We start from the raw sequence: 24,974 nt of genomic DNA, 5'->3' as shown, positions 1-24,974 counted from the left end.
CAAAGAACCCTTTAAGGGTTTAATCTAGATCTCACACAGGGAGTTCCGCTGAGAACCCTGTTATGTTCCAAGAGTTTCATCCAGAACCTTCACAGCGAGTTCTACTGATAACCATTTTATATTTCAAGGGTTTCATCTAGAACCTTCACAGAACGTTCCACTGAGAACTCTCATATTGCAAGGTTTCAACTCGACCCCTCATAAAACTGAATAAGTGTGGCTCCTATAATAAGAGCCTCCACTGGCACAAAATCAGGTGAAAGTGAAGGAACCCGACAAGGTTTTCAATATAATTACTTTTAAAAACGTTGAAATACTTTTCAGTAAAAATAAATTACTGGAAAAGGAGATTCAATAGTCACCCTTAATCCACTTGTTGAAGGCAGTGGCACACTTTTCTTTTTTTTTTTTTTGGTCCAAACGCTCTCATGTCTACAAAAGAGAAACCAAATGTTAATATAAAAAAGTCTACCGTTCTCCATAAGGGCCCTACAGTCACACTTGCTGAAATAAGATTTAACTTATCTTGACTATTTGAGGTTTCCGATCACTTGATGTTTCACTTCAATCCAGCTTGTCTTACAAATTCATACACAGGTGATCACGTGAGTGAATAATGATATGTCACACATGTTTTGAAGAGCCGGAGCGTGCAATCTGGAGCAAAATCAGCATTACACTCCCAGGGCAACCATTATGGCAGCCAGCTCCCAGGTCACACAAACTAAAATCCAGCTTTTCCCTGAGCAACACAACCACCACCAAACATTCGCACCATCCGTACACCAGTGTGAGTGGCACTGGAGGCAATGTGTGTAAAATGTCTTGCCCACGGACTTAACAACACAAATTGGAGAGAGTGGGATTTGAACATCTGACCTTCTGGTTACTACACAAACATCTCTACCCCCTGATCCACAGCCACCATTCACCCACAACCAGAAGTAAGTCAACTCCCCAATTTGCAAAAGCGAATAAAGGGTTACCCCGGGTTTACACCGGTTGCGGTGCGGTTGCGGTGCGGTCCGGCGACGCAAGCAATTAGATTCCATTCATTCGAATGGTGCAGTTTGCACCGCTTGCGGGTGCGTTGCGTGTCGACTGCGGAAGGCCTGCGGCGTGCCGCAAGCCTTCCGCAAGGATAGACCTATTTTCTATTTTTGCCGGACGCCGCAGCGGTAGGCCTCCGGCAAATGGCAAGCTAGCACAAAACACATCGAGCGGGACAGGAAGACCGAGGCAGTTTCAAAATAAATTTCCGGTTACCTTTCAGAATAAAACACTCGCCAGCTCCTATTTCGCAAGTTTTTCAGCAAAACGTGACGTGGGCGTCGCCGGGCCATGTGCTCATTCACGGTTTAGACACCAGCGAACATGGACGAGGAGAGGTTTATATTGGAGGTGGAAAACCACAAAATAATATATGACACGGCACATCCTTTTTATAAGGACTGTAATGTATTGTGAGTTTGATGTTCGCGATTGCTTGTTGTGCCCGTCTCGCTTGCCGTACTGAGCGGCAGCCGGACGCGGAAGACAGAAATAAAGAGTGGACCCGCACTGACCCGACTCTCGTTATTAATATACTTTACAAGGACAACCAAAAAAAGGATGCTGCATGGAATCTCATAGCAGAAGAAGAAGAAAAGGTTAAATCAAAAGAAGTCCACCTCTCTTTCTGCTTCTCTGTTGAGCACAGACTTTCTGTATGTTTGTCGTTGTGAAATGCCACATGATCGCGCGCGCGCGGTCCCGCGAGACACGTTGGGAAGTGGGCGGCGACGGAGCTGCCGGACCGCAGCTGTGCGGAGCCGGTGTGGATTGACAAAAAAATTGACCCGTCCGGAGCACGCAGTCAAGACGCACCGCACCGCAACCGCACCGCAACCGCATCCGGTGAAAACCCGGGGTTAGCAGAAACTAAATTAAAATACAGACTCACAGAGTATATTGTGTTGCTACATTATATATCTGTGCTATATTCTTCGGTTAAGTGTTGTACATCACAAATTGGAAATTTTCACGCAAAAAAAGTTTTTCTGCAGGCAAATGCCTCTTAAATCCCAGGCTCAGTCGCATAGTGCACTGACCCTCAAAGAGTGTTGGAATTGAACAGCAGACCTTCTGGTTACTAAACAAATAGCTCTACCTCATAGGCCACAACCACAATCCACACCTAAGACAAAATATGTCAACTTCCCAATATTCAAAATTAAATGGCGGAGTTCCCCCACCAAGGTGGGTTACAATGACAGAAACAAAAATAGTATTTTGTACTGTATTCATAGGTTAAGTGTACATCACAAATTTTAGAGAGAAAAAAAAAAGTGTGTGTTTTGGGGGGGGGGGGGGGGGGACTTAGAATTTCTGAGTGGAAAAAAAACTTTACTAAGTTTCAATGAGGGCTTTGAGTACATTATACCAGTTTATTAAAAAACAAAACAAAACACAAAGGCTACTCAAAGGGTGAGGTACAAAGCCACTACCTTCAGGTTCAGGGACAGCCAGTGTACCAAATGGGCAATGCTGCTCCTGCTGTGTGTTAGTATATTGCTGATGTCAAGTGGAATCCTAACTCCAAGTTGGCCTCATTTTGAACACACCAGCAATGCAGTACAGGGACAACAAACAAGACTGGCATAGCTCAGGTGGTACAGTAGTTGTATCCCAAGCTGAAGGTCTTGAATTCAGTCCTCAATGTTTGCGTAACTTTTTTTTTTTTTTGAACTGGTAAAATTTGCTCAGTACTCTCGTTGTAGAATTTCCTTAGAATTTCTGAGTGAATACTGAAACATGGCTAAACATTTGAAAATTTGATGGTAAGAATTTTCGAATATCCATGTTTCCAACAGCCCTTGAAGAAACCTGTCTTCCAAAAAGGGTTCTCTGTATTGAAACGGTTCCTACAGGAACCCTTATTCTCAAAAGAACCCTTGAAGATGTATTTATTTATTTAAAAAAAAAAAAAAGGTTCCCCAGAAGCCCGTAGTTCTGGATAGAACCTCTGCCCTTCACGAAGAACCCTTTTGGAACCCTTACTTCTAAGCATGCAGCTTCTGACGCTTGTGTTTGGTTCTTCACCTGCGTGCACAAACAAACGTCGTCAGGACAGGGTAGCATGCTACATGCTAACACATGGAGACAAGGCTAACTTTTTTGAGAGCTTCCCGTGGATGTCTCAAAAAAATCTATACATATTTATTTTCAATTTTGAGATAAATATTCTTTAAATGAATATTCGATTAGAAAGCAGGCAGAAGACAGTGAGGAGTGAAAGACGAGCACGGTGGCTAGAGCGAGACGACGACGCAACTGCTTTGCACCCACAAAAAGTACGAGGATATGCTCAGATCATTTTATATCAGGTACTTTTTCTCTTTCTCATATACAGTTGGTCATAACATTAACCACTGATTGTAAATTCGGGATGAATGTGCCGTATTATCTTTGGTGAAACAATCATTTTTCAAGTCATTTTGAACAAAAAGTTAGCACGTTAGAATAAAAAGTTAGAACAAAAGTTAGTTCGCATTTAACACGACTATCACAATTCACACTTGAACTCGGGCTTGATCTCTGCTGAGGAATGAGTTGTAAACGTGCGTTCTGTTTGTTAGCAGCTAGCAAGCTAAGATACCTCGAAGACTTCCAGCAAGACGAGTATATCCAGGCACAAACCATTTCATGAATGACACTTTACACCATGAAAGTAGTGATTAACATATTGTTTCAAGCAAAAACAACATACCTTAAAGCTTCCCCTATCCAGTGGCGCTTAAACTTCATCCATTGTCTTGTACAGGTGCCAGTACCAGGATGGCTCTATTACAATCTACACAGGGACAATGCAACAGGCTAAGGTTAAAAATGGTCATTAACGATGATTGTTCCAAGTGACGAAATTCAGATATTTTTTTTCCTTTTGCTCTGAAGGGGTAAGATTGGCAGCACAATTGGAAAAAAAACACATCGACGAATATAAGTGACACAAATAAACATTCCGAAAGACCTGCTGCATATCGAAACAAACAATTAGCACAGACTCGGCGGGTTCACCAATTCCTGTCCTCGAGGCCGGGAGTCCTGCAGTTTTTAGATGTTTCTGCCTACCAACACACCTGATACTAAAGATCAGAAACGTTATCAGGCATGCTAATGAGCTGATTATATGAATCAAGCGTGCTAGTGGATGGAAACATCTAAAACCTGCATTTATAGTGGGACGGCTGTAGCACACGTTCTTTTCTTTGATATCGTTTTGTTATTGCCCCGAAAGCAAACTACACTACAGCTAGCTAGTTAGCCCGATAGAGTTAGCATAGTCTTACCTTAGCACAGTCCAATTTACATACTCCGTAGGCACACCGCTTCATTATTTTGGAGGTCCGGAGCTTGTTAATGGTTGTCACTCTTATTCCGTAAAGTTTTATGGTGGTTAGCGGTCTCGTAAGCCATCAAATAAAATCAATCAGACTATGGACGTCATCGAGAGCTGAGTAAAGCGTGACGGACTATGCTTACATAGCAACGGTTGCTAAATGTGTGATTGGTCACTGCTCGTTTGGGGGGCGGAGTTTGCGAAAGGTCAATTGTAAATACAGAGACTGTTGATGAACTTCTGGATGAATTCACCTCAAAAATCTCAAATGTTCTGGATGCTGTTGCTCCTATTAAAACTAAGACCATTTCATCCCGAACTAAAACACCTTGGAGGTGTGCTACCAACATAATGACTTTGAAATCTAAATGCAGAAAAGCAGAGCGAAAAGGGAGAAAAACTAAACTCCAAGTTCATTTTGACCTGTACAGACAATGTCTTTGTCATTTTAACCAAGAGTTAGTAATAGCTAGACAACAACACTTTTCTGAAATTATTAGTAGGAACCTCAACAATACACGCACTCTATTTGCAGTGGTTGACAAACTCACAAATCCCCCAAATCAAACAGCACCAGAACTCCTCTCAACAGATAAATGCAATGAATTTGCCTGCTACTTTAGTGAAAAGGTACAAGCCATCAGGTCAAACATTGTTACAAACCAGCAAAATAACAAAATGATGCAGCACTTAAAATCACCTAGGAATAATTTAATTACCATGACAGAATTTGACTCAGTGGATCAAAATACTGTAGTAGACTTGGTTCAGCAATTGAAACCTTCCACGAGCTGTCTTGACACAATTCCATCTGGCTTTTTCAAAACCATTGTGAAATCTGTTCAGATCGATTTACAGCAAATAATTAATTGCTCACTTCAATCAGGTGAGCTTCCTAAATCTCTGAAAGTAGCCGCTGTCAAGCCCATTCTAAAAAAGAGAACAATGGATGTCTCCCTGCTAGCAAATTATAGACCAATCGCAAACCTTCCCTTCGTAACCTTTGTAGTTGAAAAAGTGTTTTTTAATCAACTCAGCAATTTCTTGAGCTTAAACGGACTTTTGGATAAATTCCAGTCAAGTTTCCGACCTCATCACAGTACAGAAACAGCTCTGATTAAAGTACTGAACGAAAAAGATTGAGCACTGATGCAGGGAAGGTATCAGTGCTCGTCTTGTTGGACCTCAGTGCAGCATTTGACACGATCGATCATGATATACTGTTAGACAGGCTGGAAACTTGGGTGGGATTAAATGGAACAGTCCTTAAATGGTTCAGGTCCTATTTGGAGGAAAGGAGTTACTTTGTGACTATTGGAAATTTTGAATCTGATCGAAAGGCCATGAGATGTGGGGTTCCTCAAGGGTCAGTCCTTCGACCCCTGTTGTTCAGTCTGTATATGTTACCTTTGGGTCAAATGCTTCAGAACGCCAATGTTGACTATCATAGTTATGCAGATGACACAACTGTATTTATCAATGTCCCCAAATGACAGCAGTTCTATTAACGTATTGTGTCATTCTCTAGAGCAAATTAACAACTGCATGAACCAAAATTTCCTTCAGCTGAACGAAAACAAAACGGAGCTCATTGTTTTCGGCAATAAAGAAAAGAGGATTGCTGTTAAAAAACAGCTTGAGTCACTGTCTTTAGAAACTAAAGACCAAGTTCGAAATCTTGGGGTACTAATAGACTCAGACCTGACCTTCAGCAATCATATTAAATTCATCACTAAAACAGCCTTTTACCAGCTGAAAAACATATCCAGACTGAAGGACTGCATGCTTCAAGCAGACCAAGAGAAGCTTATCCATGCTTTTATTACTGTAACGGTATTCTGACTGGACTCTCTCAAAAGAACATGAGACAATTGCAGCTCATTCAGAACGCTGCAGCTGGAGTTCTGACCAAAACAAAAAGATCAGAACATATTACTCCAGCACTTAAGGATTTACACTGGCTCCCAGTCAGCTGTAGAATCGATTTGAAAGTTCTGCTACTCGTCTATAAATCACTAAATGATTTGGGTCCTGAATATATCCAAGAAATGCTGATTGAGTACAAACCCAGCAGGGCTCTGAGATCTACAGACTTGGGTCAACTAGTGGAACCCAGAGTTCGAAGCAAACATGGTGAAGCTGCATTTAGCTATTATGCTGCACACAGATGGAATAGGCTGCCAACAGAAGTGAAGTCAGCCCCGAGTGTAAATGCTTTTAAATCCAGGTTAAAAACTTTGCTTTTTTCTCATAACTTTGATTAGGGACTTTTAAACAGCTTTAATAAAAAAAAAAAAATTCTCCTTTTTAATTATTATTTTTATTATTATTTTAAACTTTCTTATGTTAAATGTTTTTAAAGTTTGTTGAGTAATGTTTTTTTTTTTTTTTCAATGTTTTAAATATTGACAATGTATGTTTTTTAAAGTAAATTTTGTAACCTACTTTTATTTTCTCTTCTTCCTCTGAATGTTAACTATTGTGTTTCTTGATGCTTATGTGTTGTCTTCCTTGTGTAAAGCACATTGAGTTGCCTTGTGTATGAAATGTGCTATACAAATAAACTTGCCTTGCCTTAAGACATGAACTGTGACAGTCATTTGCTTACCAGTTTGCGTGGCAAAGCTTCGCTGACCAGCTGGATCCTACGTTTATGCAATCCTGCAAGTCAATAAAACAGTGACGACACAATCAGAAGAGGGCGTGTCATCAAAGTCTCCAAAATCTGATCGAGATGATCAACTCACCAGGTCTAAACCCCAGCAACTCCTGGATCTTCCTGAAGCGTGCAGCCTTCTCTTCATCCAGATCCTTAGCTGTGATGGTATACCCCAGCTCAAGTACCGGAGGCTACGTACACACAGACATAGGTGGGTGAGAGAGGAAAAAATAAATAAAAAAATCAGGATCCACGCCAGGGGCGGACTGACCCAGCATGACTTCAATAATTAACTGATGATTAATTGTACATTAATCACATGTTTTATACTTCAATTTATATCAAAATTTTCAATAAAATGTACATTTTTTTCCCTAATTTAAATATGGTTTATTTTTTAGTCATTGATACAGTAATTTCATAACAATTGAATACAAAAAAAATACCATTTAAAATATGTATTGTACGTAAAAAAAAAAAGTGTGACTGATTTGTGTTGATCATTTTTCTTTCTCTACAACATGGCATAATTGCATTTGTAAGACAATGGTGACAGCTCAGTGCATTTTTCTTTTCATATTAAGAGCTAACTAATTTTTAACATGAAGTAACTTGTGAAATTATGCACATTTTTAAAACTGTAAAATGCAACCTAGTCGCCAGAAATATATGCATTGTTATTTAATTTATTACTGCGAAATTGTGTTAGTGTATTCCTTTGCGGAACGCTGAATGCTTTTATTTTGTTAAGTTCAATAGGATACGCACTGTAAAATAACGTTTATTTACTGCATACGAACCAGAAGCGATCGATATGTACTTTTCATATTAAGAGCTCCCTAATTTTAAACAAGTAACTTGCAATCTTCTGCACATTTTGAAATTGTATAATGCAAATTGACGCCAGTTCATATGCAGTATAATTTTTTCATTTTATTACTGCTAAATTGTGCTATAGTGCAGTGGTGTCAAACATACGGCCCGCGGGCCGGATCAGGCCCACAAAGGGGTTTAATGCGGCCCACGAGATGATTTTATAAAGTAAAAAAAAAAAAATTTAATGTCGGACTAATTAATCAGTCGGCTGCAATCAAAATATATAAAATTTGTAACTTCACAAGTAGTCCTCAGATGAGCAATGCAACTTGTATGGGGGAATCGTCCTGGATGACATTTATTACACACAACTTAAAGTTACAGTTTGTTTTATTATTATTATTATTATTATTATTATTATTATTATTATTATTATTATTATTATAGACCGACAAACATGTTTAAATACGACACAAATTCAATTACTGGTAACACAAATAGATATGACAAGGATTAGCGCAGGGGTGTGCCAAAAAATCGATTCATAAAAGAATCGAGATTCTCATTTATTAATTGAATCAAATTGATATTAATATCCAAAAATCGATTTTATTTAAATTAGAAATGAAGAAGAAGGGGAAAAGGCAGTTGTAGCCCACATGCTGCTTTTGTGGAAAAGGCACTTACAATACAAAAATAATCAATGTTTTTTTTGTTTAGTTAAAAAAAAAAAAGACATTTTAATGTCTCTATTTGTCATTTTGTCTTGCAAAGCAGACTGGAGGAGACCATGACAATGTTGTGCATATCTGTAAATTGAAACAGAAATCATTTGTCAATCAAATAATTTTGAATCGAAAATCAATTCTGAATCGAATCGTAGACCCAAAAATCGTAATCGAATCGAATCGTGAGACAGTCAAAGAGTCCCAGCCCTAGATTAGCGTCCAGATAACGTCATTAACTGAACCACGCAATGCATTCTGGGAACAATATATATGCAAAACAGGTCGATTTAACACATCCAGGAATCAGTGTTGCCACGTTCCATTTGCATTTTTATTATTATTTTGGAACAATATGATGACAGTTGAGCTACGTAATTTAGGGCTGGCACACGAATAGCGAAAATCTCGTATAATTGACGGCAATCGTTTTTAAGTTATAAACCGTTATTTTACCGATGCGGCCCACTTGGTAATATATTTTCCTCCATGCGGCCCCTGGGCTAACATGAGTTTGACACCCCTGTTATAGTTATTCCTTTTCACGACGTTGGTCGCTTTTATTTTGTTAAGTTCCCGGATGTGCCGTGATGCCCCTCTGAAGCGAACGAGTACTTTCACTTTCGCAACCTGACGGTGCTTTACTGCAACGACACAGTGTGTGTGTGTGTGTGTGTGTGTATATATATCCATCCATCCATCCATCCATTTTCTTGACCGCTTATTCCTCACAAGGGTCGCGGGGGCTGCTGGCGCCTATCTCAGCTGGCTCTGGGCAGTAGGCGGGGGACACCCTGGACTGGTTGCCAACCAATCGCAGGGCACACAGAGACGAACAACCATCCACACTCACACGCACACGCACACCTAGGGACAATTCGGAGCGCCCAATTAACCTGCCATGCATGTCTTTGGAATGTGGGAGGAGACCGGAGTACCCGGAGAAGACCCACGCGGGCACGGGGAGAACATGCAAACTCCACCCAGGAAGGTCCGAGCCTGGACTCGAACCGGAGACCTCAGAACTGGGAAGCGGACGTGCTAACCACTCGACTACCGTGACACCGTCATGCGCTTGCTTACCAGAGAGATTGGCACATTTCGGAGGGGCACCAGTTGGATCTTCCGTTTCTGCACTCCGCTGTTACTGGAGGAGTTTGTGAAGTTTATTGAGGTTGTTGAAGGTCCTTTGTCCGATGTGGGCCTTTCCAATGGCACCGTAATCTCAGTGGTTTTCTCTGCTGTCTGAGAGCGAGACGGGGCCGGGCTGGGCAGTGATCTCGTCGGTGTATATAGCTGAAACTTATACAAATCAAACGTATGGTTAACAGTTCAGCTCTTTGCACCTACAATCTCTAATAACAACAGTGAGGCTCTTGCTTGCTAATGCAAGCACACATTGATCGCTTCACAAGCAAATTAGGTTCCACTTCATCTGACAATTAGCATCGATTTTAAACATAGAAGGCCAAAACATCCCTAATGAAAATGAAATTGCACTATTGCACTAATAAAATAGCCACTAGAGACGCATTTTGAACGCATTTTCAAACGCATTTCGAAAATGACATTGTGGGGAAAAAAAGTCCACCTGGCGTTCCGTATGAACGTGATGTTTTTGTCGTCTTACTTGGTCCCACTCTCTCATTCATTTTGATGACCATAAGCTTTAGAGATGGCTTCAAATCAGAGGTCATTCGTAGTGATGTGTCGGTCACGAACGGCTCTTTGAAGTGAACGATCAGAGCATCTCTCGAGAGCCGGCTCCGTCATTTTCCCTCTCTCTCTCTCTCTCTCTCTCTGTCGATCTCTCTTTTTCACGTGTCTGAAGCGCAGTGGCTCAGCTGCTGCGCTCAGAGATGGAGACGGGAAGAGAAGGGGGGGGGGGCATGGTACTGCAAGCGGCAGAGAGAGAGAGACAGGAGGAGAAAACAGGAGAGGAAAGGGCGACACAAACGCGGTTTGTGCAAGATGAGCCGAAAACGCAGTAACATTTGAAGACATTTTAATTGGTTAAAGTCAGATGAAGCCCGTCCAAGTTGATATATTTAGTTGTTGTTGTTTTTATTTTTATTTTTATTTTTTTAATGCAAATTTAAAATAAAGCCAGGACTTTTATCCTGGACCGGGTGAGTAGCTAATGTTTGTTTTGTTCGCTGTTGCTGTTGCAGTTAAATTACTACTCACTATTTTTGTTATTTGATTGTTATTTTGATTGTTGTTGGTTGAAGTTTTAATTTTGTTGCTTGTTTATTGTTTGGAGCCTTTTTAATGTTCAATAAAATGAGAAAAAAAATCATTTTCTTTGCTTGATAATTGTTGAAATTGGATGAATGGATATTGACGACTGCGATTGGCTGGCAACCAGTCCAGGGTGTCCCCCGCCTACTGCCCAGAGCCAGCTGAGATAGGTGCCAGCACCCCCCGCGACCCTTGTGAGGAATAAGCGGTCAAGAAAATGGATGGATGGATTGATTATTGACGATTAATTACGATTAAACATTGCAATCGCCCGAGACTCCTAATAATAAATAACAAAGGCTTCAGTCCAGATTTAAAACAATCAATTCTGAAAAATCTTCGACTGTCGCAATCCGAAATGGAACGCAGACACACGTTTGGCGTTCCGTCTACCTGCTTGAGGCCACGTGACGAGCTGTAGGAGCTTGCGATGGCGTTTGTCCCTCTGTTGACGCGGGCTCCACTGGTCGAGCTGATGGGGGCGCTGTTGGCCGAGTGAGAGCTTTCCTCGCTTTCGATAGGCCTGGGGAACAGATTCAAAACATGCACAGTCACTCAGTGATTAAAAAATAATTTATGATTATTTTGGTGATAATCTCTTAGCCTAAAGATTGTTTGAACATACATTTTTTTTCTAAACCTAAATACAGAACAATATATTTCAACTCAAGGTGTCAGTCTATGGAACAATTTGGATTGTAAAACAGAATCTTCTCAATCTATTTGTATTTTTATTTAAATGTATATTTACTGCAAATATATATATATATATATATATATAGCAAAAGGACATGCAGTTGAATTATTTTTGAATTATTTGGTAGTATTGTAACACCAAAAGCGTCTTGACCGCTCGCTGTCATTCATTTTGTGTTGATTCTTTTTTTGTGTGTGTGTTGCAGACAAAACCAGTTTGACATCTTTCGGTCCCCTTTCATTTCTTTTATTTCATTTCAAAGAGTGAAATAAATGGATGTGATTTCGTTTCAAATAAATTGCCGTTGATTGAATAGAAATATAATGTATCAAAAGTACTACTTAGCTGTCCTACAAGGTGCCTGACATAAAATACAAAAACAATATCTGCACAAAACGCAGCAATAATTTGAGATTTAGAACATCTTTAGACTTAGACTTAGACTTGACTTTATTGATCCATTTGGGATGACTCCCTCTGGCAAATTTACATTTCCAGCAGGAACAGGTAATAAAATAAAAAATAAAAAGTAATTCAATCAATAAATAAGGCTATTACACCGGCGAATGAATTAATAATAATAATAATAATAATAATAATAATATAGAATAAGAAGTAAAAATTCAATCAATCAATAAATAAGGTTATTACATCGGAGATAGTCACCTATTTATGAATACTTTGCATATGAACACAGCTCTATGGAGTTAAATTAGTGTCAAAAGTTTTGTACTTGGAAAAAATACAACTTGAAACTGAAAATTGTTGTGTTGATCTTGAATTTTTCAAAATATAAAAAGGTATTCAAATTAAAAATAAGCGTGTCAAACGTTTTTTTCCAGGTCAAAATTCATTTTGATTCACTTTGGTCCTTTCCTTTGAATAAAATAATTATTTATTTTCTTTTCTTTTTTTTTTTTTTGCTTCCATTTTATATTTTGACATTTGAGGTCTTATTTTTTTTCACTTGCATGTTTTTTCTTCTTTTCAGAGTGAGGTCAGATTTTTTTTTAGGGTTTCTAGTGTTGTTCCGATACCGTTTTTTTTTGGCCCCCGATACCGATTCCGATACCCAGCCTTGCAGTATCGGCCGATACCGATACCATACCGATACTTAAGTTGTTTTTTTTTCCTCGGCATTAAAAAGCTGTCCTGCCATTGGTTCAGAGCATTCATCCAAGGCCCAATAGGATAACTTAGATCGGCATGCAGTGAACATGTCACATATCGGTGAAAGTCGTGCACGAGGAAGACACAAGATGCTGCATTCAAAATCCTTTATTAGCCTTGGAATTAATAGTATCGGCATGTTACTTGAGTACTCACCAATATCGATACCACTGTTTTAATGCAGTATCGGCGCCACTGCCAATACCAGTATCGGTATCGGTTAAACACTAGTTTCAACACATTTTTTTTTTTCAGTTTCAAAACTTTATAGCACAAGTGCAATAGTACAAGCAAGCGACAAACAAAAAGTAAAAGTAAGATGTTTCAGACTCACTTAGGGTCAGGCAGTGATAGCGCTCTCTTTGGCTCTTTCCCTGCCATTAACGTTAATTGACGTTAACGGAAATCCCAACGAGGACTTCCATTAATGTTAATTGACGTCAACTAGCTTTTTTTTTTCCCCCCTCAAATGGGCAGCGCAATATCTTAGGCAGTTCTGGTTTTTCATGAGTGAGCAGAAATAAAAATAATATCCATCCATCCATTTTCTTGACCGCTTATTCCTCACAAGGGTCGCGGGGGGTGCTGGCGCCTATCTCAGCTGGCTCTGGGCAGTAGGCGGGGGACACCCTGGACTGGTTGCCAACCAATCACAGGGCACACAGAGACGAACAACCATCCACACTCACACGCACACCTCGGGACATTTCGGAGCGCCCAATTAACCTGCCATGCATGTCTTTGGAATGTGGGAGGAGACCGGAGTACCCGGAGAAGACCCACGCGGGCACGGGGAGAACATGCAAACTCCACCCAGGAAGGTCCGAGCCTGGACTCGAACCGGAGACATAAAAAAAATAAAAATAAAATAAATAAATAAATAAATATAATAATAATAATAATAATAATAAATAAATAAATAAATAAAACACCTACTAGTTATGGCCAGCAGATGGCATCATTGTATCTCTTTTCAATGGGCTACCGGTGTATGAAACTACAATGAAATATGACGGAATCTGATGAAATCAAACGTTTTCAAGGATGACGTGATTGATCAAAGTGTTTTCCCCATTAACTCATTTGCTCCCAAAAACATATAAATACTTTCTATTTTAAACGTATTAAGTGTCCCAAAGACGTATTTATACGTTATTTATGTTTTGGTTTTTATGCTAGGGCATTCAGAAGGCTTTGATGCAGCCTCTCAACTACAGAGAACGGGTGGGAAAAAAAATTGTAATTACAAAAACGGACAGCAGGTGGCAGCAGAGTATAATAGATCAACCACGGCTATGGTGAAAACAAGCTGTTTCCCCACAATTCTAAGCAGAATTGTGAATAATGATGAAACTTAGCTATATTCTCATGCTAATTTCTGCAAAACGGAAACAGATAGAAATATAGTTATCGAAGAGACTAATCTTGCTTTTGGTAGGTTCCATGTTTTGATAGCAATAGAACACAATATTTTGTAGGCCTAGCAAAATCAGTCAAAATCCAGTAAAACAGTCGGGAGCGAAAGGGCTTGCTTCATTGAAAATGGCTGGGAATGAATGAGTTAAATACAATTCACAGAGCGGCACTAAACAAAAAAATAATATTTGTGTCAAAGTCACTGTTGTGCACAAAATATCTATAAAAAGCTTGTTTTCTCCTTATTTTTTCTTGGTGTCATGCAAACTGCCTATTTTCAAATGGTGATTACTCAAGAACGGAATAAGATGGAATCGTACTTTTTTGTTCTAATGAGAGAATAGAATCAAATATTTCATATGGTATCCACCGTGTTTATGTAGTCATAGCACACAACAGTCTGTTTACCTTGAAAGATGAGTCAAAAATGTTCGAAATCGGCTGGCACTCTACTAGGGTTGTTTTTTTTTTTGGATAACGTGAGGCAGTCAAAGAGTTCACCTTCTCTTGCTTCTTTGCTCAGCAGTGACACTCGCATCCGCGTCATCGACCTCTTGCTTGCGGCTCTTCTTGAACGCCCTCTTTCTGGAGCAGTGGTCCTCGAGGGCCTTGGGCATCGCGGCATACTTCTGGTACACCATTCTAAAGACAAGACAGGAGGAGAACATATCCAAATATCAGGAATCAGCAACGTAACTCCATTTTGCATAGTTGCTCTTCAGTCACCATCATTGTAAATAAGGTCGAATTTCAAACCTTGCCGAAATGTGGTCGGGTCGTGGGATCCTGATGCAATTTCTTATGTTCCGAGGCGTGAAGATGGGCTTTTTATTGAACCCGCCCAACCTGACAGGAAGCACGACTCCCGTCGAGGAAGTGCCCAGCTGCTGAAGAGGGTAGTGCCGCTGTGGGGTAATGGTGAAGTGTCTGTCTGTGCCTGAAGGCTCCCTGAAACAAAGGAAAACAATTGTCCACTCCACTGAAAATACTTTATTTCTAATATATGTAAAAAATGTATTTGTCATTTAAATTGTGTGTAACGGAGTGACTGCTCTGCTCACTGGCGTGCACATTTAGACCCCTAATGGTGATGACACCCTTGCCCTGAATGCAAAAGTGTCCTTTGGAAAGTTCGTTTCTTTTCTTTTCTTTTTTTTTTTTTTAATAAACACTTTACTATGGACAGGTCAATGTTTATGGAGGACCAAAACTTCCAAAATTCGAAATAAATCAATGACTGAATAAATAAATAAATAAATAAATAAATGGCTAAAAATGAATTTAAACAAATATAATTCAAAAATTAGATCTAGACAAATAAATATAAATGGAAATAAATCATTTTAATTATCACTTTTAGCCATTTATTTATTTAGTCATTTATTTTATTTATTTAGTAATTTATTTATTTAGTCATTTATTTGCTTATTTAGTCATTTATTTATTTATTTGGTCATTTGTTTATTTATTTAGTCATTTGTTTATTTAGTCATTTATTTAGTTAGTCATTTATTTGTTTAGGCTTTTATTTGTTTATTTAGTATTTTATTTATTTAGTCATTTTTTTTGTTTACGGCGGCACGATGGACGAGTGGTTAGCACGTCCGCCTCCCAGTTCTGAGGACTCCGGTTCGAGTCCAGGCTCTGGCCTTCCTGGGTGGAGTTTGCATGTTCTCCCTGTGCCCGCGTGGGTCTTCTCCGGGTAATCCGGTCTCCTCCCACATTCCAAAGACATGCATGGCAGGTTAATTGGGCGCTCCGGATTGTCCCGAGGTGTGATTGTGAGTGTGGATGGTTGTTCGTCTCTGTGTGCCCTGTGATTGGCTGGCAACCAGTCCAGGGTGTCCCCTGCCTACTGCCCAGAGTCAGCTGAGATAGGCGCCAGCACCCCCCGCGACCCTTGTGAGGAATAAGTGGTCAAGAAAATGGATGGATGGATTTATTTGTTTATTTAGTCATTTATTTATTTAGTCATTTATTTATTTTGTCATTTATTTGTTTATGTATTTAGTTAGTTATTTGTTTATTTATTTAGTCATTTATTTAGTTATTTATTAATTTTGGAATTTTAGCAGTTTTGGGCCGTACTGCCAAGTGGAAATGTTATTCAAATGAGGGGGCGGTCCAAAGCGTGTCTTGGGTTGGACTCCGCCCCGTTGCAAACTGCCTGTCATTGGTTGAGTGAACAGCTCGGCGAACAAGGAAGTCTCGCCTGCCCGCTTGCAATGGAGAAACTCCAGCAATGGACGACGATCGTGTCCACCTTCTGCTCTCACAACTAACAACTCAAGTCGAAGTTGGAGGTGACAGGTGGACACGATCGTCGTCCATTGCTTTTAGATAGTGCTGGCCCAAGTGGGCACGTCGTGCCACTTTAATACGAGCCGCCAAACCTCCATCCAGGATGACGCCGTTGACATCGCTGGCAATCCTGAGTCCACTCGTTACGTTTACAAGTGAGTGGCAAACTTTGGTTTGAATTAGTTAAGACACACAGCACGGACGAATTGTAGCATACAAGATGCGGTTAAGCAGTCGCACATACACAGCAACCATGGAGCATAAAATTTTATAAATATATATATATATATATATATATATATATATATATATATATATATATATATATATATATATATATTTGGCAGTTTTTTTTATGCAAAGAAGAGAAGCGGCTGTCCGGCGTCGTATGAAATACACAACATCGATAAGCAATCATACCATTAGATTAGTATTTAGGATACATTATTACATTATTCTACAATGCATACAAGGCACTGGTGCATGTCACAACTTTTAATTCTTTTAATATCTCAGTTTGTTTTGGATGACAATTCGCCGGTAACCGCACCGATGACAACAGCTTCTGCTCCAAGGTAGGATGACTTTATTTACAGTGACTAAGTAAATGGCTGGACTGAATGTGAGCAGACCGACTGACAGGACTAGACGGGACGTGAACAGACTGGGCATAACATGAGAGAGGAACACTAGACTTGGCATGGCGTGACAGGAGTAGACGTGGAGACTTGAGTAAACGTGGACGAGAGAATACTTGACCGGAACATAGCGAAACTTGACCCAACAGCAACAAAGCACCACAGCAGGACAAGACAATGCTCCCTCAACGTGTGAACAAACACCACGCCCTCAATACAACATTAACGAGACACTAACGAGACACACCTGGGAAACACAGCAGGCAGCAGCCACTAATAAGGTCAACACACACTGGGAAGGGAAATGACACACAGGCGGACCAACTCAGACATATCGAGACCGGGGAAACACACAAGAACACCAAACACAACACAACACACTCACCAAAATAAAACAAAACCCAAACAAAACTGAAACATGACAAAATAAGGTGGAATCAAACCTTGAGCTATTGTGGTCGGGCCGTGCAATCTTGACAGTGACACTTTTTTGTTTCGGACACGTCCGGATGACCTCCTTTTTTCCGCAGTTGGGCCACCTGGCGGGAGGCAGGACTCCTCCCATCCAGGAAGTGCTCGGCTGCTGAAGGGAGTCGTGTGGCGGTGGGGTGCTGGTCACGTGTCCCTTTGTGCCTGACGGCCCCCTGAAAAGGAAGGAAAACAATTGTCCACTCGACTGAAAATACTTTATTTCTAATGTTTGTAAAAAATGTATTTGTCATTTAAATTCTATGTAACAGAGTGACTTACCTGCCTTTAGACAGAAATAAATAAAAGTCTTTTTAAAAAATAAATTGCCGTTGATTTAAGAGAAATTTCTACAAGGTGCCTGACATAAAATACAAAAACAATATCCCCACAAAACGCAGCAATAATTTGGGATTTATAACATCTTTATTGATAGTTACCTCTTTATGAATACTTTAAGGGTGCTTAAAATGACGTGCCAAAAAAATCTAAATTGAGAGATTGATATATTTGAATTGTGCAATTAATTCCCTTTAAAATTATATATCATACATGGATGAAGCTGAAAAATGGACAAGGTTACAGCGGTTTTAATGTTGGAAGGTTGAAATCGCGAGTTTTAAGAAAAAGGGCTTTCAAGTTTTGCTCCTTGCATCTTTCAAATGTCCATAGCATCCGGTACTTTAGGAAAAAGATATCAAGATGAAATTTTCAGGATTTGTTCAAATATCAGTGGAAAGTCAATTCCAATAGCAGGCAAGGTCATCGTCCGAGATTTGAACCCTTTAAACGTTGTGGAAGTTTGATCTCGCAAGAGATGAAACATACAAACTCCACCCGGAGCCTGGACTCCAACCCGAGTCCTCTTTGTAAAAACTATTTAGGATTATTTTGGTCCTAATCTCTTTAGCGTCAAAATTGTTTTACCTTCTCTGGCTTCTTGGCTCAGCAGTTAAGCTCGTGTCTGCATCGTCGAGCCTTTGCTTGCGGGTCTCCCTCCAAATCGAGAGGATGCTCCGGCTGGAGTCAGGCAGATCGTACCGCCGGTACACCATACTAAAAAAAGACAAGAAGAGAACATATCGAAAGTCAGGAATCAGTGAGGTAACTGGACTGAATGTGAGCAGACTGATCAACAGGACTGGACTGGACGTGGACAGACTAAATATGACATGAGCGAGGAGGAACACTTGAACCTGAAATTTTCCACAAACTGTTCAAATAGTACCGACACCGGAAAAGAGAGCGCAGACCCGCGTTGTCTGCAAGGAAATAATAGCTTTGGAAAATAATTCCTATGGCCAAGCGAACCCACCCACATTTATACAAAAACGATATCAGGTAGGCTGCCCACGGCCCTTTATCTGATGTTCTATTATGTGTTGATTTAGCACAAATCGGGAAATGAAATATGGCCGTAAACTGTGAGAAACCGCAATAGGCAAATCTGGTAAAAAAAAAAAAATAAAAAAATAAATAAATGTGGTCTCTGCTATACAAATATTTTTTAACAAAAAAAGTAAGGCAAATTTATTTTAAAATAATACATAGATATTATCCTGTTAAAAATTATCTTCTTATATTCAACAAAGACATTTGTGTTGATTGCTCATTCTGTGAATTGTCCCCTGAAACACTGGTCCATCTATTTTGGCATTGCCCTTATACTAAAAGATTCTGGAAAGAGGTGTCTCGATTTATTATTGATTATATTGACTCTAATTTCTGTTTTTTTCTGGAAAAATGTACTGTTTGGGTTTTGTAATGATGATAGTGAATAAAACAAAAAAAAAATGTTTATGATTAACTTGCTCATAATTTTGGCTAAATTTCATATACACAAATCCAAAGTTAGTCATTCAAGACCTTTGTTTTTAGTTTTTAAATTGGAAACCAAACAATACATTAATACAATATTGAGCTCGACAAACAAGAAAGCAATGAGAACTGTGGCTTTATGCTCTTTTTTTAAAAATGTTTTTATTTAAGTATTCCCCTGGCGTATTTGTTTTTGTTTTTTTGTTTTTTTTTGTATTAATAAAGTGTGTGTGAAGTGTTCTCAAGTTCTTTGTATAACTTGTTTAAAATTATACAATAAAGTAAAAAAACAACAACAACAACAACAACAAAAACATTGAGAAACCCGCAAGCTGGTTTCTCCTTGACCCGGAAGCCGTTCATCTTTTGCAGCGATGTCACGACTGCTGCTGCGGTGGCGGCATGCTGCCCCCTAGTGTCTATTTCGAGGCCCGTTTTTCATTTTCTTTTCTTTTTTTTCTTTTTTTTTTATTATTTATATAACAAAAAACGGGAGACAACTCATTTCACGTTATTTGTCCGGATACATCAAAACAACAAACAGAAATCGGTTCGAAATCGCCACGGTCAGCTCGCAAAGCTATTATTTATATGCAGTTACGTAATTTTATGTACGGGTACATGCTAGTGATGGAGAAACCGAACCTTTCTGAAGCAGTGAATCAATATGAAGCAGTGTGTTAAAATGGTTCAGTGTCATGAAGCATTTGCCACGAATCAGTGTGGTGAGTCACGACACTGTCACCACTGCTTTCTGTACCACTGAAGCAATTGTGTTGAAATGGTTCAGTGCTTCGAGGCATTTGACACAATTCAGTGTGGTGACATGACATCTACTGGACAAAAATATATTTATTTACATTCAGCAAAAAGGCAAAGCGTCATTTAAAAAAATAAGATACTGTTGTGTCAGTTTTAAAAGAAAAAGTGAAATACTTGTGCAACAGAAAACTGATGATGGTATTTGAATAAAATGCTTGGGACGGGGATTTTGGTGTTTCATTAAAAACACAATTTTTGCAGCATTTGGTTTCAGTCGGTTATATATGACCTCTCCGGCTTTGGAAAAGATCTTTTTGGGGATTTGATTTATATTATAAATCAGTATATATAGTGTGTGAATGAATGCCTACAATATGTGCAATTGCGAATTAATCTATTGCGTAATAATCTAACTTCTCCTCTATTGTAAAATAAATAAAGGGAAGCGATATTTACTTGAAAAAAGTATATTATAAATTTTACAAGGAGGGTTTTGGGTATAATTTACCAGTTTATTTATTAAAAAAAAAAAAAAAAGTTTCTAAAGCGTAGGAGCGAACTCAAGACATTCAGCTTGGTAGATAGACACTCTTATCATGTCAGACATTTAGTCTTGCTGTTTACCACTATAGGATAAAGTATTTCTGGTGACTAAACGGAGCAAAAACCACTGTTTTTTTTTTCATTTGAAAACAAACAAACAAAAACTGCTAAAATGTAATAGGAACACTTAATTTTGGAACGATAACACTTTCCTAGTTTATTTTTCTCCAAGTAAATATTACTCATTCCGTGCACCCTTCCTCGTTCTCAATCACACTCGAGCAAAAGCCCCCTCCTCTCAACCCACAAGCTCGACACTTGTCTCGAGCGCCTGCTTCGAGCGTAACATTACTAGTACATGCCTCATGTTACGAGTCGCCTATGTGTTACTTTTTGCACCCAATTTAGAGAAATAAAGCAAGCTAGCCGAGGCTAGCATAAACATGGAACGCGATTGCTTTTCTTCTTTGAGACAAGAATATTACTCGTTCATATTGAAACAAACTCGACTTACCTGCGAAGTGGCAACTTCCGATCCGGGATGCTGACGGCAGGGTCGGTCTGTATCGATAACTTTTTCGGCCCTTGGGTCTTGAACAGGCTCGACCACCAACTTGTCAGTTTTCCAAAGTAGTTCCCCATAAGAAAGTCTCCTAAAAGTCGAGCAAGATGAATTCAAAAGCGGTATTTTATGGAGTTCAGATTCCCCGTGGCTAACTGAAACCAAAAAGCGCAACATATTATGGCAGCGTTGTCTGGCATTAAAGCCTTATCACGTCGTATTTTGGTTGGACGTCACTCAACGTCGTGCTTTGTTCATGTTTTTTTTCTGGTTTTTTTTTTGGGGGGGGCGCTTTATTTAACTGTAGCGATTAGAGATCATTATCATTTAGATAAGTACAGCTACACCACTAGGGGGCAGTCTTTACTAAGATTACGTTGAAAGAGTAGAGTAAGCGTTGTTGCGGTTGAGCGAGCATGCAGAAGCTGGTCAAATAAAAGGAAGGCTACAGCGACCCACGTTTATTTTGTATGTTTTATTAAAACATAAAATGACCAGGAGTGCTATAGAGTTATAACGTCAGCTATCGAGGAAAGTGTGAAGGCGCCTGAAGCTCTAAATTGGACGGGAAATGCGGACTGGGAGTATATATATATATATATATATATATATATATATATATATATATATATATATATATATATATATATATATATATATATATATATATATATATATATATATATATATATATATATATATATATATATATATATATATATATAAACGGAGCAAAAACCACTTTGAAATATATATATATATATTATGCGAGGGTGTTCGCTTTCCGCCTTATCGTCGGGTAAGACGCGAGCTCCTTCCCGGATAACAATTGGTTGAACTTCAAAATAGAAAAAAAAAAAAATAAGAGTTAAAAAAAAATAAAATCAAATTAAAGAAAAAAAAAGAAATAAGTAAAAATAAAAGAACAAAGTCAGGTTGTGACGTCACGTTGGATTTCAAAAGAAAAAAATGTTTCTCGTGAAAAGCGAATTCTTGACCCGCTTTTACGATTAATGACGCCAAATCTTACAATCAAACGATGACAAGTCATTGCTATGGGTTTTTTTTTTCTGTCTTCACAATTCCACATAATTAAAACCCAATTCGTAAATGAGACAAAGACAATTACTCATTATTATTTGATTCGTCAAAAAGACAAATAAATGCAGGGGGTGATTATTTTTGCTTTTTACAAAAGATTCAAAACAGATAAGCCTGCAAAAATGAAACAAAAATGAAACAAAAATTTCCAAGCTGAAAATCGCCAAAATGATCAAAACGAAAATGTCAACGATTGTTTTCTAACACATTTCAATTCTCCTTTTGGAAAAAAAAAAGATCCAAATGTGCATTCATTCCAAATTCGACTTTTTACATTCTAGACAACAAAAGTTTGTTTTACTCTTGTGTAGCTTGTTTTTTTTTTCTCATCTATTTATATTTAAAAAGTAATTACTCATTAAAAACGGACTATTTTGTACTTATTAAAAACAAATGTATAATTTCACATCAGCTCAAATCAAGTGTCAAATGCAATAAACAATGTTTTCATGTTCATGTTTGAGACGTGTGCATTTGAAAGCCCAGATCATAATTCATACTTCATTTCAATTGAATAACACATGAAAACGGTTGTAGATCATTTAAATAAATACATGAAAAGAAACATCACGTGGATTTGCTCACAGCAAATTAAACGATAAGGAAGACAAAATCGAGCATCGCCTTTTATTTTTCAAACATGAAGTTTTTGCCGCCGACATTTCTGCATTTCTTTTGGGATTTCATTTGATCGACAAATCCTTCTGTTGACGTCATCGATCAGTGATTTACAAGAACCGCCCACATTTATTAGGCCGAGGGGCCTCAAAGACCTGCACTGGTAGGCCCGGTCCCCCCCCAAAGAAGTTTTTTTTTTTTTTTTTTTAAATATCTGATATGAAAGTCAATACAAATCAAAACAAGTTATTGTGGGCATATTTGTCATTCTATTTTAGGAAGTTCTATCAAATCTGCCTGTTAATCTTTTTAAGATAGGTGTTTAAAAAAAATTGTAAATACTTTCAGTGGAAATTAGATTTTATTCTACATTTTGTTTTATATCTTATAAAGCAAACAAATCAAAACAGGTCATGTTAATCATATTTGTCATTCTATTATTGGGATGCTGTATCAAATTAACATTTTCCACGTTATTTTCAGTGGAACTTAGCTTTTATTATACACTTTAATAGCCTTAAATTGAGACATAATTTTAATTAATTAATAGCCTTTATTTGGGGCTTTATTGTAATGAATAACCCTTAATTTCGACTTTTTTGGGGTTTAATATAAACTGAAATTACCCCTAAAGTGCAAAGCCTTCTTTTGAATATGGTTGTCTGTGCTGCATTTACAACTGTTGCAATAAGTTAAAGTGAACACGCAATTTAGCGCCTCTGGGTATATTTTGGGCTATTAGTAAATATAGCACCAAATACCACAAAAAAATTCATTCAGAAAAAAAAAAAAAAAAAAAAAAAGTTAAAAACTGTTGTTTTTTAAAAGAGATTATTGATGAAGACATTACATGATTACATGAGACAAATCATACAATATAATGATGATGACCAAATCAGGATTTCCCAGTTGTCTTATTATGAAAATGATGCTACCAATGTGTACTAACGCTTCCTCAAGTAGACAGCATGCTTTTGAGAGAACTTTTATTTCCATTCTTTTCAGCGAAACATTCCACAGAACGACTTTCATATGTCCATGATGCGCTTCATGCTCATGACCCTCATGCTGCTCAGGCCCATCTCCCTGAAGCTACGGTACTCGCCGGGCCTCACGTACATCATCTTGCCCCGGAACTGGGGGAGCTCAAACATCAGCCAGTGACCCTCCATCACCTGGCAGGACATGCAGTCGCTCATGCGGAAACGGTCCATGATGTTGTCGCAGTCTTCCTGCAGCTCGTGCGACTGGCCGTTGAAGTTCTCCCTCTCGAAGATCTTCATCCTGAACTGGCCTCTGTGCTGCTTCGGGACAGTTTGCACATTCTAAAATCCATTGTCACATGTTATTGAGGAAATGTTTTGTGAACGTTATCTCGCTTACCATGGGGACAGCACGGCAGGACCTGATGCAGTCCCTCATGCCCATCAGGCTCACGGAGTCGGCGTACTCTCCCCTCCTCATGAGGTACTGGTTACCCATGAAGTTGGGGCGCTCATAAACCATGAAACATCCGTTCTCAACCCGGCAGGACTGACACCTGCTCAGGTAGGAGGACATATCGGAGCAGTCACTCATACACTCATAGGAGCGGCCCTGGAAGTTCCTCTCCTCAAAGAAGGTGATCTGGGAAATGGATTCTCGAGTTGAAAAATGATTCCAAAACAGATGATTCAAAGTATGGATTTGTGCGCTTACCCTGCCCATGGTTGCGTTTGCTGCGGTGGTTCCTCAGAGACTTGTTATGCTGCTTTGGTGACGACGCCATCGTGTCTTTTATACCTGACCAAACCCAAAGACTCTGCGGCCACCATTGTGTGTGAAACGCTGACACAGCAACATGGTATGGAGGCCCTATGGAGTGCTGAGGGGCATTCGTTACATTTCCACGTTGACTGCATCCTAGGGAAGACTTTACAAACACATTTTCCCGCACGGAAAACAGAACAATGAGCATTTTCTCAAGGCTTCCAACAGTGAGTAGGACATTACCGTCTGATTTACTCAAAACACGCTACGTGACGCTCTGATCCGTAAGCCGACAATTTATAGGCATGAGCA

At 39.0% G+C, this 24,974-nt stretch overlaps 2 protein-coding genes across 3 annotated transcripts; both read right to left on the bottom strand.

The window, feature by feature from the left end:
* Positions 1–2,399: 2,399 nt before the first annotated feature.
* Positions 2,400–21,411, bottom strand: LOC144030292 (nuclear envelope pore membrane protein POM 121-like). The gene is made up of 11 exons (XM_077536461.1): positions 21,147–21,411; positions 18,437–18,565; positions 17,485–17,685; positions 14,859–15,050; positions 14,604–14,744; positions 11,213–11,342; positions 9,662–9,880; positions 7,126–7,228; positions 6,987–7,039; positions 3,749–3,832; positions 2,400–3,081 (listed from the first exon to the last, which is right to left on the bottom strand). Exons 1-10 carry the CDS (start codon positions 21,272–21,274, stop codon positions 3,776–3,778), a joined length of 1,353 nt encoding a protein of 450 aa, XP_077392587.1. The 5' UTR covers positions 21,275–21,411; the 3' UTR covers positions 2,400–3,081; positions 3,749–3,775.
* A 2,445-nt stretch (positions 21,412–23,856) lies between these two features.
* Positions 23,857–24,974, bottom strand: LOC144030297 (gamma-crystallin M2-like). Of its 2 annotated transcripts, none has more exons than XM_077536469.1 (4): positions 24,906–24,974; positions 24,612–24,815; positions 24,297–24,539; positions 23,857–24,217 (listed from the first exon to the last, which is right to left on the bottom strand). In XM_077536469.1, the coding sequence occupies exons 2-4, from the start codon at positions 24,618–24,620 to the stop codon at positions 23,942–23,944; spliced, it is 528 nt and encodes a 175-aa protein (XP_077392595.1). In that variant the 5' UTR covers positions 24,621–24,815; positions 24,906–24,974; the 3' UTR covers positions 23,857–23,941. The 2 variants fall into 2 exon arrangements, with proteins under 2 accessions (XP_077392595.1, XP_077392596.1); XM_077536470.1 differs by having other exon boundaries at positions 23,857–24,214.

Source organism: Festucalex cinctus, chromosome 11 (genome assembly GCF_051991245.1).
Source record: "Festucalex cinctus isolate MCC-2025b chromosome 11, RoL_Fcin_1.0, whole genome shotgun sequence".
In the NCBI taxonomy this organism is placed as follows: Eukaryota; Metazoa; Chordata; class Actinopteri; order Syngnathiformes; family Syngnathidae; genus Festucalex; species Festucalex cinctus.
This window is presented reverse-complemented; position numbering and strand designations above follow the sequence as displayed.